The 14,650-nt window shown below is 35.2% G+C and overlaps 1 protein-coding gene across 1 annotated transcript; it reads right to left on the reverse strand.

Annotated features, from left to right (window-relative positions):
- Positions 1–4,483: 4,483 nt before the first annotated feature.
- LOC143468321 (syntaxin-6-like) lies at positions 4,484–12,995 on the reverse strand. Its single transcript, XM_076965461.1, has 8 exons — positions 12,977–12,995; positions 12,209–12,397; positions 11,870–12,039; positions 10,884–11,041; positions 10,609–10,725; positions 8,773–8,846; positions 6,921–7,048; positions 4,484–5,544 (listed from the first exon to the last, which is right to left on the reverse strand). The coding sequence occupies exons 2-8, from the start codon at positions 12,241–12,243 to the stop codon at positions 5,471–5,473; spliced, it is 756 nt and encodes a 251-aa protein (XP_076821576.1). The 5' UTR covers positions 12,244–12,397; positions 12,977–12,995; the 3' UTR covers positions 4,484–5,470.
- Positions 12,996–14,650: the final 1,655 nt, after the last annotated feature.

Here is a 14,650-nt window from a genome sequence, read left to right on the forward strand (position 1 = left end):
CTTCTGCAACGCATGATTTACTTTAGTCAAAATTGTTTCATGCGGTTATTTTTGGCAAATTGTGGGTTTATTAAGAAAAGAGCTTCCAATTTCCGCTTTCACTCGGATTAATTTATTTATATACATAATTTTAATTTACCAAATTTTGATTAAAACGGCTAAGACTTTAAAACAAACATTAATTATTCCTTCTCTTACTTGATCAGTGACTGATATTGTCTGAACCGTGTTAACCAAATTTTATAATAAAATAAAAACAGGATATAGTTTGGTATTTTGGAGGTTAACTTTATTTATATTTTTTCTAAACGAGATATTTCAAGCAAAAACTTGCTTTTTCAGATTTACTGCAAAAATAATCAGTGGCTATATCGTAAAATGTTTTGTATCTTCGAAATAATTTGTACCTATCGTGACGTAGATTGCGTAGCATGACTCTGCAGAATGCTTCTTTTAGAAATCGTTGCCAACCGAATGCTAGCTCCAGAAGTATTTTAGCCTTAATGTGCGCGGAAAATCGTTAGTTACTTAATTATAAATGCTGTAGGCTAAAGGTAGGTAACGTTTACTGACTAAGTACTCAGACTCTCGCTTGGGGCGATACAGAAGGTTCGAACCATTTATTGGCTGCGTTGAAAAAATTGTGCTTACATTTTTTTATATTTACTAGTAAACTCAAAACCAGAGAACTCTAGTGACACCATGATTAAACTTGTGATGATAATATAAAATTGCTTGCAAATCGAATGCCGCATAGAATACGGAAACCGGCAAAGCAAAGCATTGCGTTACGTGTCGCCTATGCATGACTTCCTGTATATCGTTATAAATCGTAACGTGAGTTATTCTTTCATTTATAGCTATTCATTGCGTCACAGTCTACTAAGTTAACCCTAGAAAGTGGTCGACTTTATTATGTAGCTGTCCCAATGTCTTATTTAATGTAATCGTTTAAACAAGAAACAATATAATCAGTTTATACAGTTGTCATGGTGAACAATTAATTCTAAGATTAAGAAAAGCGAAACAACGACCTGAGACTCATTTATCATCGAGGACAACAATTCAACAGACAGACTTTGTAATTGAAGTGGTCGCACTTACAGGATAAGGAACGATAAACAATCATTTCATTACAAACTACATTTCTGTAGAAACGTTTCGCTTAAAAATCAATTTCCAACCCAGTCATTAACTTATTTATCGAGCAAATGCTGCTTGTTATTTGTCTTACAATAGACCAACCTACCCTGTGCTCTCCTCACGAGATAGGAGTTGGTATGGTATGATAATAGAAATCCTCGGACTGGGGAAAGCCTTTGCACAACTTAAATCCGGCAAAGATTTCTCGTCGTTTGAGCTGGGTTACCGAGCTTGTCTTGGTGGAAGTTTCGATTGTCACACATTCTTTATTTCGTTTTTTAAGTTTTTTTATCCTCCAAACACACTTTGATCAATAACATTTTAACTGATAATTAATTAATTTAATCACAGATCAACAAAATTTCAATTTTTTAAACGAGAGCGCAAGTATATTATTTGAGATGTATTTTTTGCTCTGATTCCGAATCTGCCTTTAGTTTTTCTTTAGCTCATCACATTGTCAAGATATCGTTGAGTCCGTGTTTTCAGAAAAAAAAACACATTAAAAACAATACACGGCTATGATACATGGCACTTAAAAATGTTTAGCATATGTCTTTCTTTTGTACACGTGACTATACATCACGATATAATATCCAGCAGTAGTCCCCCATCATTCCCTCATTTCAAAAACCTTGGCAACGAGCTTCCATAGCTTGAATGTCCTGGTGAAATCGTTCACCTTGTTCGTCACTAACTGCACCAAGGTTTTCTGGAAAGAAGTCCAAGTGGGAAAGTAGAAAATGCATTTTGAGGGACATGCGGCAACCCATTTTTCTGTATGCCTCAAGCAAATCATCAACTTCTACCTGGAAAGAAGGCGATTTCGCATTTTCTAAAAAGTTAGCACACAACTACTTGAATGCCTGCCAAGCACAAAATCCCAACGTCGTCAATGATTTTTCAAAATGTGAGTCCTTTAGCGCTTCTCTAATTTGAGGGCCCACGAAGATTCCTTCTTTTAGTTTTGCTTGGCTTATGCTTGGAAACGTTTTGCAGAGAAATGCAGAGAATTGCACTTTCTCATTGCTTTAACAAAATTCTTGATATGAAGAGGTGGCAAGAGAAGTTTCTGAGGATCTACTAGAGGAACGTTTTCGATGTTAGCCACTCCAGTTAAGTACGATTCTCTTAGAGGCCCGTCTCTTCTGATATAATGCCCTTTGGTAGCGCGGCTGTTCCACAAACACAGGAAGCAGCAGTGTTTCATGAATCTTCCCTGCATTCCCATCAAGAGGCCAACAACTTTGAGGTCTCCGCAAATACTCTATTTGTAAGTATTGTACTGAATAGCTTCCAGAAGGACTTCGATGCTTTCATAACTTTCTTTTAGATGAACAGAATGTGCTATAGGAATAGACGGTTTTATATTTCTATTGTGCAACAGCACAGCTTTCAAACTTCTCTTCAAAGAGTCAATGAAAAGTTGGCACTCATCAACAATGTGTGCTTCACCCAATTTTTGCAACAAGTCATTAATGTTGTGGCAGTACCAAAGAGGTCCGTCTACTGTGAATGCTGCGGCCAGGTCCAAGTTTCACTTTTTATAATGACTTATTACCACATATTTCTCAAGCAAGTTGTTTTCTTTTAATCTTGATGCAAGCAGTTCTAACTTTTCTTTGGAAAGAGACAAATCTCTTATAAGGTCGTTTAAACGTTACTGGGAAAACAGAATTGGTTTTGAACTTTCTTCTGGTTCTTCATCGGCTGTTGACCAGTGATCATATAGCAGGACCATAGTGCCTGCTGAATGAGCATCTTGCTTTTTTAAATATCGTATTGAATTTCCCATATAATCTACCTGTAAAGGCTGTAATAAAACGGTCTATATATTGGACAAATTCGAGGAAACTGTAAAACCAAGGTTGGATGAACAGAAGCCAAATCATAAATGGTAAGACACCGCATGGACCATCCTTCACACCCCATTGACATGGTGAATTTAGTTATCTTATTCTTGGTCTGGCATAGTATTATAATCATATATACGCATTGCATATGCAGACACATTGCACTAGATCAAAGTATAGTATTGTATGATAATCTTTATCCTCGGGCTGAGGAAAATCTTTGGGTAATTAATCTTGGAGATGATTTCTCTCAGCCCGAGCCCCATTTTACCGAGCTAAGCGAGCTTGTCTTTGTGAATGTTCTGATCGATACATGTTGGTTATTTGTTTTTTACATTTTTGTTATACTGCAGGCCGTAGGCTATACAGGGCTTCTCAAATTTTTTTGTTTTGTGAACCCATTTTAGAAAATTAAATTCTATGCGATCCCTTCATGAGTAGCTTACACGTTAATAATATGAAAACAAAAAACGCCCCATCAAAAATGTCAAGTGGTATTTTTGTCTGTGGCGAAATCATACAAATGCACACAATCCACGAAAATAACTGTACAGTAATGAAAGAACCGCGTAATGGAAACAGGAAAGCAAACCAAAAATTAACCAAACAAAATTAAATTTTTAAAAGTTGAATTTGTTTCATAACCCAAAAATACATTTTTCGACCCCGTTTGACGTCGCGACCCATAGTTTGAGAAGTCCTGGGCTATATGTTGTCCGACTGCGAAACTGTTTAACAGGATCACTAAACAGAAGCAAGCGTCGTTCATACTTCATTCAAGTGTATTACAACGTATAGTGCAACTGGGAATCAAACCCGTATTACATATCTACACCAGGCCACTATTTCATTTCCACCACCTAGCCCACATAAACTTGATTAGCAGGACCACAAGCAAGAGAAAGCTTTCACTAGTGTCTCGGTCCACAATCGCCAGTCTACGCTCAAGATCATCCGTTCACACCAATACAATTCAGTTCGATATGTACTCAGCTACAAGCTTATCTTACCGTATTACTTCTCGCAATTTTAAAATTAATTTTACAGGCGCCTTTTATGGCGTGCTTTCCCTAAAAATTATCAAATAATCGCATTAACTTGACTGGTAAAACTGTATAGTTCAAAGATGGGGAACTTTTTTGTTATGGAGGGCCGTTTGAGGTGAGGAGTTGAAGTGATCTTGGGCGGACTGTGAAAGATTTTTAACAAGAGTTACAAACGAACAACAACGGCTTTTTCCATTATATCAATTCATTTAGTGATAATGACTGAAAATACTTCTCCTTTGTAAAACGTATGATAATTTTGTTTTGGCAAAAGAGTTAGTAAGTACTACAGTTATTACGCAAAAGCTGTACAATGAAGATAATAGCATCTAATCAACTCTTGCTCATAGTCTTTTTGCTTAGTGAAGCATTTACTACGTCATATCCTTTGCAAGATGCAACAGCAGACTTTCTTGCAGCAACAACCATCACAATAATCAATACAATGAAGTTGATTTATTGAAAATTCTTAAGCAAACTAATCAGCACCACAAGTAGCTAAGCTACGTTTGCTGAATGAGCAAATCCACTGGCGATTAAACAATTCAAGTGTGTCGATAAACACGAAAAATGACATCAAATGGCGCTGGAATGGGGATGCTAAGTGCTAGCACGTAGCATTTATTTACATCGATTTCTCAAATACGCCGAGTTCTTCAAAGCAATAAAACAACACATACGGACAACAACAACATGAAACAAAACACTGAACAAGTAGAAAAAACAAACAATCGGAAACTTTTCATGATAAAAATGTTTCAGTTAGTAAACAGGGAACATTTCATCGCACAGCGCAGGGTGGGAGGAAAAACAACGCAAAAACAAAACGAATAAAATATTAAGGGAGATGGTCTGATGTAACTGCTGAATGTCGTAGTTTTGGTCGCACATTATGAGAGCATACAACTAAAGGCAAACAAGCTACCTCTGAATTTAAGGTGACCCGTTCTTTCATTCTGTTGTTGAGAAAGAACTGTAAGTAAGAACATTAAGTTAAACGCGATTAAAATGCGTGGTGTAAGATGCGCTTTTAAGGACGAAAAAGCGATAAAAGACGCGGCTATGGCTCAAAAGCCTCAAAACCGCACCAGTAATTGGCAATATTTTGCAAAGATAACAGTAATACGACACGTACGCACGGCGAGGCAGTCAAAGTAGAAAAATAAATTGAACAAACACGGCAAAAAACATATTTAATTCATAAGTTAAACGCAGCGTGCTTTATAGAAGAATCACACATAACCAAATTTGTTCAATTGCACAGTCAGATGCATTAACGCGAATAAAAACGCTAAAATGCGGTTGAAGTTCATTTAAAACAACGCACAGGGCGGAGGAATACCACCTGTTTCCTCTCTGCGGCGAACTCTCACAGGTAAATACAACGTAGGCAGCTGAGCTCAATGACCGTGTGGCCCCACCACCAAATCACACCACAAGGAGTAGGAAGATTACAAATATCGAAGAGCCCAGAATGCCAATTGCACACCATTGTCGTTTATCTAAAAATAGACAAGGAATAATGCATGAGCTATTAGAATCAAATCTCAAATTTTGAGATAATTTTTATTTCTTACTATTACAAGGGTCGGCAACCTACGGCCCGCGGGCCGGATCCGGCCCGAGACATATTAATTAGTTGTCACAAGAATACGGCTCCCGTTTCTTATTGAGTTTCATACTGCAGTGTTATCAATCACTTTTTGAAAAAATTGTGGTATTGTTACGCCATAAGTACGTCGTACTAGTCTATTGTTATGCCATAAAACTGGTGCGAAGGCGGTAGACTAGTATCTCGTACTAAGTACGAGATTGTCTGTAGACTATACTAGTCGTTATAGATACAAAGAGTGACGAATTGAAGGCAAAATTTCATACAATGGGCATATCGCTGCTTGACTTTTACAAAAAGTACCTTCTTGAAAGTGGTCTTTATCCCAGCTTGACCAACGATGCAAAAAAATGGCATCGATGTTTGGTTGCATGTACACATGTGAACAAATGTTTTCAACAATGAAATTCACGAAGAGCAAGCTAAGATCACGCATTTCCGACGCTCATTTAGAAAATGTTCTGGTTCTTGCTTCATCTGACTTGTCACCAGATGTTGAAAAACTTTCACAAAGCAAGCAGCATCAAGTGTCACATTAATGCTGTGTTGTTGAAGTGTGAATACATATATTTTGCGCTTTTTGTGATTGGTATGATTGAGATTGCAGCAATGTAGCGTAATATACTGAAGTGAGTGTGAATTATAGTATTAATAAAAATTCCGGCCCGCCAAAGAGTTGTACACTCGACATTTGGCTCGTGACTAGCAAAAGGTTGCCGACCCCTGTGACTTACTTGAATATTCATAGCATGTTAACATCCAAATGGTTCAGTGCTTATGCAGCAACAATCAATACCAATGTTCAGCTAAAAGTTACACCCATGCGAAAAAAGCGCATTTTTAAAGATGATTGTTGACATTAGCCAGTTATTTAAATACTCAGTATTGGTTAAGTTAACACTATTCTGCTCAGTGTTCCCTCTAGCTTAGAATGGAGCATTTTTGTTAATTCATGTTCACAATGATTAATTAAAATATCTTGGACAGCAGAAATTGCCTACAGTGACAATAAAGAACCGAAAAGTGTCACTAAAACTAAACATCAACCAAACAACAGTCACAACAATGATCAGAGTCAGCAGAGAACCATCTAACCGTTGTTGCAATACGCAAGCTGTACAAATTATGTCTAAGTTTAATTAAACTTACTTTATTACAGACAGTCTGGCTCAAAGTAAACAACACAGGGCTGTCAGTTAGCATTGTTTAATTGGTTCTAATTTTATTGTACTGGTGTGAACGACAAAGCTCTTTGCATGTGCTTACCGTTAGACAAGTGCGTCACTTTTGCCATTTTCTTTAACAACGATTCCATTCTATTGTGTGTATTTTCCATCTCGGTGTCCATATCGTCGAGCATTACAGCCTGTTCGTCCAATTCGTTACCAATGGACCTGGACATACACAAAGTAAACTTTACAACACTATTTCAAATTTGCGAAAAACGTGTTAATACAAAAACAGTGACTGAAGGTAAAACAATCTTAATTCTGAAATGATTCATTAAAGAAATTCTTTGTGTTAAGGTAAGCCACTCAGAACGCTTCAAAGATAAGAAGTGGCAAAAGCTATTAAATTACATGGTAACTGCCTCGTAACTATCCTGGTATTTAGGTAGATAATGACAGCAAATGATTCAAAATTCCCCCGGCGATTATGCGCCTTAAGTCTCCATCGCACAAAATGGGATTTTATTGCTCGGGAAATTTAACCATTTAGACTTTAGAGACATAAAAAAAACGTCAATACAGCTGATCTGTTTAACAAATCATGAAAAACACCTGCAGTGCGACATCAGCTGCATAACAAACATATTCTCCTGCCAAGAGAAGTTACGCAAAACGCCAGTAAACAGATCAATATTTCTCCTATGCAAAGTAACTCATATTGCAAAGATATTTCAAAGAAAAAATTAGTGAAAACATCAATGACCTTTAATAACAACGTATTTGGGAGCATAATACAACTACGAAAGGTTTGTTAGCCAGAACAAGGCATAAAGGAGAAATGACCATTAGAAAAGAGGATTAAGAGTTATATTCTCAAATTACTGCTTATTAGGTCATGTTTCACGCCATTCAACAGTCTGTTTCCTGAAAGATTAGTTTTAGTTGCGTTTATTCATTGAAAAACAGCTAATTGATACTTTCGCTCTTGGACTAAAACTATTCACTTCCTTATGCTTTAACAGAATCCAATTAATCAAGCAATCAGCTAAACAACATTAAAAGTAACACAGTTCATCAGATAAAACTTTTTCAAAACATATTTGAAACAAAAACATTGCACCAGACACGCTGCACCCTTTTCTCCAGAAGTTCCATCGGCAACCTAAGGGCAACAGCAACACTAAGACGCAACCATGCCCGTATTACAACACGTTTATGACATATATAAACATTGTATGACGTCATCAGGTCGGCATGACATCAACCGCAAGTAAACGCAATGCGCACAGGCAAGATATCACGATAATAAGCTTAAGTTGGCAACATGTTCCAAACCTATCTGATACATGCTTACGTAATACGTATGTTGCTGTCATATTCGTAAAACTTTTATTATAGACAATGCTATTTCATGAAAAGGCTAAAAGGAACTTTTACTGAAATTTACGTAATCAGAGCATTTTTGGTAAGATAGTTTTATGACTTAGCAGAGATGTCCTAAAACATTGGTCAGGATTTTACTGGGAAATTTTTTTTTACATGAAGCCGATCAAGACTAAAGAAATCATAAACCTTAATAGGTTTTCAATATCACATGTACATATTTTCAAGTACAGATAGCGCTTATTTTTATCTATTTATTTAAGAATCAATTATGTTCACCAAGTGCTCAGCTAGACATTTAACAGAGAATTTTGCATTTCCTAAAAATAAAAAATTCAAGAGGCTTGTCAATTCAAAAGATGGATTACTTACATAGCCAATAAACCATCAATAACTGTTGTGAATTGCGCTCTTGTGATGAATAAATGACACATAACAACAACTTTCAACAAACATTCGTTACTTGTGTGTTAAGGTTAAGCACTTGGTGAAAAGTTCATGAGAACAGGATGTTTACTTGCACACTGATTTCCAACAAGCAACAAGTAAGAGGAAACAACACTTACTTTGACATGTTTTTCAATATGCCGACGCTATCTGCCACAAGATCAAGTTGGTCGTCTTGTTGCTCAATGATTAACTGAAAAATATCACGAAGCAACATTTATTGAGGTAGAAATTAAGCACAAGTTAAAAGCAGCTAAACATAAACATAAAACAAAACGTGCAGTGGACCACGTCTGGTTACCTAGTTTCTGAATGTGTTTAGCCAAAATAACCCCCACATCTGTTTGGTAGAAAAATTTATATAAAGATTTTACATTTTCAAAATAAATTTCCACATTTCTGTGTGGGGAAAAGTAATTCTATTTATAGCTTGTAGACTGTGTAGCACCTTTCACACTCTTGAAAACACTTGGCAGAGAAAAAACGAGGTGAAAAACTGTGGTTAACCTCTGTAACCTACACTCAGGGAAGTATCTGCTTGCATCGTCCTGCTATTACAGTGTGATGATTCATACTTAACCAAAAGCTGGTGCTGACTCAAATGCTCTTAACATGGGGAAACTGAAACGTTTGAAAACGAAACATGATATATTGGCTAAGTGTTCTCAAGTAACCCAGGAAAAACTCATCAAAAAGAATACACAGTCGGGCATCTATCTTACTCCCAAAACCTGTGATAACTTCCATACCACATAATAAAAATCCTACTCTTACAGTTGTGGTTTTTTGTAAAATTTTATTCTATACAAATAACTTTTGGGCTTGTACTCTCTTGTGTATTAGTTTTATTCCCGTTTAATTACATTACGTTGTTTTGTTGTAATGTAGTTTATACCATTTAATAAAAAAATTAATATTTAAACACTGCAATTAAGACATTGAGTCAGAATACTTGATGTGTATGTAATCTGCTATTTACATAAAAAAGCTTTATAATTATGCAAATCATGTTGTATTGTTCTTATGTGGGTGGTTATGTTCCTAAGATCACTCCCAACAACTACCTTAAATGAGACAACTTAATTTATAATTAACTGTTCCAAAAAGTAACTACAAACAATGAAATGAATGATTCAAGCTAATGGACTGACAGCATCTGCGTTTATTTCATTAGCTTTTTGATAAACGATTCTGAAAGGGAGTGTGATACAGGCTGACTACTGTGCTGGCAAAGACTGGAATGTTTGTAAAACCCCGTTGATAGCCAAAGATAAGGGTCAGTTTATATGCCCTCCTACTCTTATTGCTAAACATTATGAACATTGTTATTTCTGTGGCTGCAAGTACATCTATGGGTAAAGGTTTTTTGAAAACACCATTTCACCACCTAAAGTGTGCCCATAAAAAAGTGTAAAACACATGGTGCCTGTAGGTTAGGTGATAAACTACATACAAAAAAAAAAGTGTAAATTATTCTGTATAAAAACACTTCTGTGAAGCTTAGACCTTATATGAAAAATCATTTACATCCTTAACAAGAAAAAGATGAATATTTTGGCAGTGAACTGTTTTAAAATTGATTAATCAACTAACCTCGGATTTACAATTAATGAAAAAGTTCATTGTGTACCAGTAACAAATACTATATTGCACCAAGAAAAGTAAGCTGAGTCAGATTTTCTTTGTAATTAATTTTTTTACCAAGAAGTTAACAATTGTTCATGTATTTAGCAGATATTTAACACAGCATATATAAAACATATAAACATTAAGACAATAATTCCCATCACTAAGCAGAGTAGTAATTTGTTTTTGCAACCATGAATGCATTTAATTACTTCAGACACTTAGTTCAGACACTTAAGCCACCTAATAAGGCAATGGCATGACAATGTTTTTACAACTGTCCAGCAACCCAGGAAAATAAACACGACCTTTATTAGCAGTTTGCTTACCCTTTGCTGTTGCTGCTGGTCTTTAATGAAACCACCATTTTCATTTTCTATTTCTAATTTGGAATATTGATTGATGCCGTTCTTGTATTTATTCGTCATACCGTTTTGTAATAAACTCTGCAAAGACCAAGCATAAATTAAAAAAAAAACATTTGTGAAAACTAAAAATGTAAAGGACTCAAATTTTGTTACTTTTTTTCACCTATACCATAAATGACTTTTCCTTTTATGTAGTGTTTGAGGTGGATTTTTTTGACTGGAAAACAGGTACTTACTTTTCTTAAAGCTTGGTCTGCTTTTGCTTTATTTTGTGGGTCATTTAATTCGTCTTTCATTGACTGAACACACTGTCTGGTGATTGTGATAAAGCCTTTCCGATTTTGGAGCTCTTCATTGGTTATATAAAATTTCCTAGGATTTGACTCAACAATACGTAAAATGATGGTTAAGGATAAATACAGATCATCATGTACAACAGTTAGCAAAACAAAGATTGAACTAGTTTATATGAATCCAAAAATGGAAATGCTGGTATACCTTTAAAGCATAGGCTATTGAAGACAAAGCACTACATGCCATACAAGGTAAAGAAAAAGTGTATATCAAACAAATGCACCACATATTACTCATCATGATTCACAGTTTTAGTAAAACGTCCCATACAACAAAACTATCATGATTTTATTGGTTAACAATCTCACCAAAATGCCAAAATCCACAATCATCATTCTATTTGATCAGAAAACGTTTGCTTACAGGCAACTATACACCAAGAGGAATATTCCTAAGAATTGCCAGTGGCAATATAAATACATTGAGTGTGTGGTTTGGGATGGTCTTGCGTTGAAAATAATTTTAATAAAAGTTGATGCTACCTAAAACTGCCAAATGGTTTCAAAAAAGGTTGATGCTGTATTATTATCAATCTCAAATTTCAACTATCTATTAAGATCAATAATGCTACAACAAACCAACAATCACAGCACCTTAAATGGGATGAAACAGGGTTATCAGAGTGTTTATCGGCAATTTACCAAGCCTTGATAACAGACTATGCCACCACAAACTTTTCAGCCATGACCACCCCATGTAATCACGAGTCAGAAAACATCCATCAACAGGAAAAGGATGATCTTTGAACCATCTGAGCTCACTCAGTATAAAGCTATGAAGTATTCATGCAGTTAAAGTTATAGGTTATAAAATTATTGAGTGGGACATATAACACTTGGTAATATTGTTTAAGAATTCACAAGGATATCTATTGTTTCATCTAGGTCCTCCAAATCCCATTCAATACTTCGAAGTCCATTTCTCAATTCATTGCTAATGCGGTCGTAATTGTCACGCTTTAAATCACTGTTGTCATTTAGCATGTCACGCCACTGGTGCTGAAGTTCACGACAGTTGTTAACTGATTTCTCAACCTCACTGTAAAAATAGTGAAAAAAAATATATAAAAAAATCTGTGAAGAACGGTTAATAATTATATAATCGTCATAATCAATTTTAAAAGAAAAACTAAGTATGACTAAATACACAAGAAAGAACTAGGCATTAAGCCTTAAAAACAAAAACATCAATGATAATTCAGACTTACTTTTTAACAACAAAAAATGGGTCTTCAACAGACATTTTCTATCAAAATTAGATGAAATATTTACAGGGGAGTAAAAACACAGTGAAGATAATGATTCAGAATTTAAAAGCTTCAGTGATGATACAAAGTATTCTTCTTTCGATGTTGAAATGATAATTTGGAGCCCAAACATTAAACAAACTTAGGGCTCTGAAAAACAAAAACCTTTCATTTAAAAAAATAAACCTGGAAAGCACTAACAAAAACATGTCATACACTTTCTTAACTAACAAACAAAAAATATCGCCTTCAGCCAAATGTAATCCTGTTTGCAGAATCACAAATTTCTCTACTAATAAGCATCACAGGGACACTATCTACAATCTCAATCTTATCACTCTGTAGCCGGAAACCTCCCAGTACATAGAATAATAGCACAAACATGTACCCTATGTACAAAGGTGAAAAGTCAAAAACTGTAAGTTGTAACACCACTCGTTATTAGTGTGACCTGATCACTTCCATTGTTTGGCAAAAGCTCTACAAATTTAGCAAAACACTTAAGCGAAAATTTATACCAAAAAAGTATTGAATTACCAATTAGCAAGATCTACAGCTGTTGTAGCGTTATAAATTTATCTTTTCATTAAACCTCTACTATAAACAGCGCCAGGTTTCAAGTCTCTTGGACTTAAAAAACATACAGAACACAGTCATTTTCACTGACCCCTTACCAACCATACAAAATCAATAAAATATGAAAACAAAGTTAACTCGACTAAGCCATACCTTTCAAAAACTTATGCACGACTGAAATTATGCTGTTACTTAGCAAAATCTGGATAATGGAAAAATGAAATGCAACCGTGCCTGGTGACTGCAACATTGTATTACATTTCAATCCTACAGTAAAGCATGCTAACTATTTCCGGCAAGATATGCTTATTAATACTTATGTAAACAAATTATGCTAATTTAAGGCCTAATATCTCAACTTAAAGCTCTATAACCTAAAAGTATATTGTTTTGTTGGCCATTGGGCATTTACTGCACTAGTTACAATAAAAATTAATCAAAAAATCACTTATTATGTTAAAACAACATATTCACTTTCAACGGCCATCTTTTGGCACACGTAAAGAACTTTAACTGGTACCATGGTACCTTGGGGAGCTGACCTAGATGCCCAGAGATCTTTTCGCTGCCCCACACCAATCAATTATGATAAAATTATATTATGCTACTTTTAAGTTTACTTTAAATGATAAAATAAACTCTCTCTTTCTCAGTCTGTGAGTGCAGTGCCCAGCCTTGTTTTCATAGATATTTTTGCTAATGTCAATAAATTTCTATGACCAACACTTCAGGTAACGTTATAACTTAATTAATGAGTCTATTTAATTTCAAGATAATGGGCTTTTATTGGATATATTCAATGTTTTAAGATGGAAAAAATCATATTACATATAAGTGAAATTACTGAACATCAGCAGCATTCTAAACAATTAAATGAACATTACAATTAAGCTTAACTAAATACTAAACTAAATACATTACTTATTCATATTATCTTACGTTCAGTTAAAATACTGATGTATGTCGTAAATATAAATGCACCAAAATCTACAGGTCAAGAAAGAGCGTTCATCGTTTTCCGTCAGCGAAAAAACCCAAGTTCCAGTTTGGCCCAGGGTGGGTATTACATGCATCGGGCTTCTGGTAATTGGTACGGTATTACCTTAGTTTACATTTGGGGCTGGAACTCGGAGAATGAAGAGTCAATAAACTTTGCTGCAAACTGCAGGATACAAGTATTTTTCAGATTATTTACTGGGTATCATTTATAGAAGTTAATGGTAGTCCAGACTGGAAAATATGGCAGTTTCCGGCTAAAAATTATGCAAACAAAGACATAAATATTGGTGTGATGGCATACACGGTAAGCCTTAATTCATTGTTTAAGTTATTTTATAAAAATCGGCATTAAAGCAACTAAATTTGCCTGGTTTGTTTAGTATTAATTGGCGTAAAACCGTAAAACTTTGGTGTGGTGCGTGCTCATGCCAGATTGGAAAGTTTGTTGTTTTTGGATGAGAAATACACTGCACAAGAATTTAAAACAATAGCTATTAGATGCACAATTAACTTTAATCCTCCGCGCATTTAACAAACTTTTCAATTTGGCGCTGATGCAGCACGATGAATCTCATGCATGTGTGTAACACACTTTCCACTATGGTCAGATGGTTGGTAGCCTATTCTATAGTCTCTATGAAATGCTTGAACACAGGCCGTCATGGAAAGTCTGAAATCTGCACGCAGGAGATTCATCAACGTGCACATTTAACTTTTTCATCTTTACGCTGATTTATAATAAACAAAGAAAAACTAGTAGGTTGAACGCCAATTTACAATGAATTTGCAAAAAATTTAGGGTCTAGTATACAAGTGCACAACCAGATG

Source organism: Clavelina lepadiformis, chromosome 8 (genome assembly GCF_947623445.1).
Source record: "Clavelina lepadiformis chromosome 8, kaClaLepa1.1, whole genome shotgun sequence".
Lineage (NCBI taxonomy): Eukaryota > Metazoa > Chordata > Ascidiacea > Aplousobranchia > Clavelinidae > Clavelina > Clavelina lepadiformis.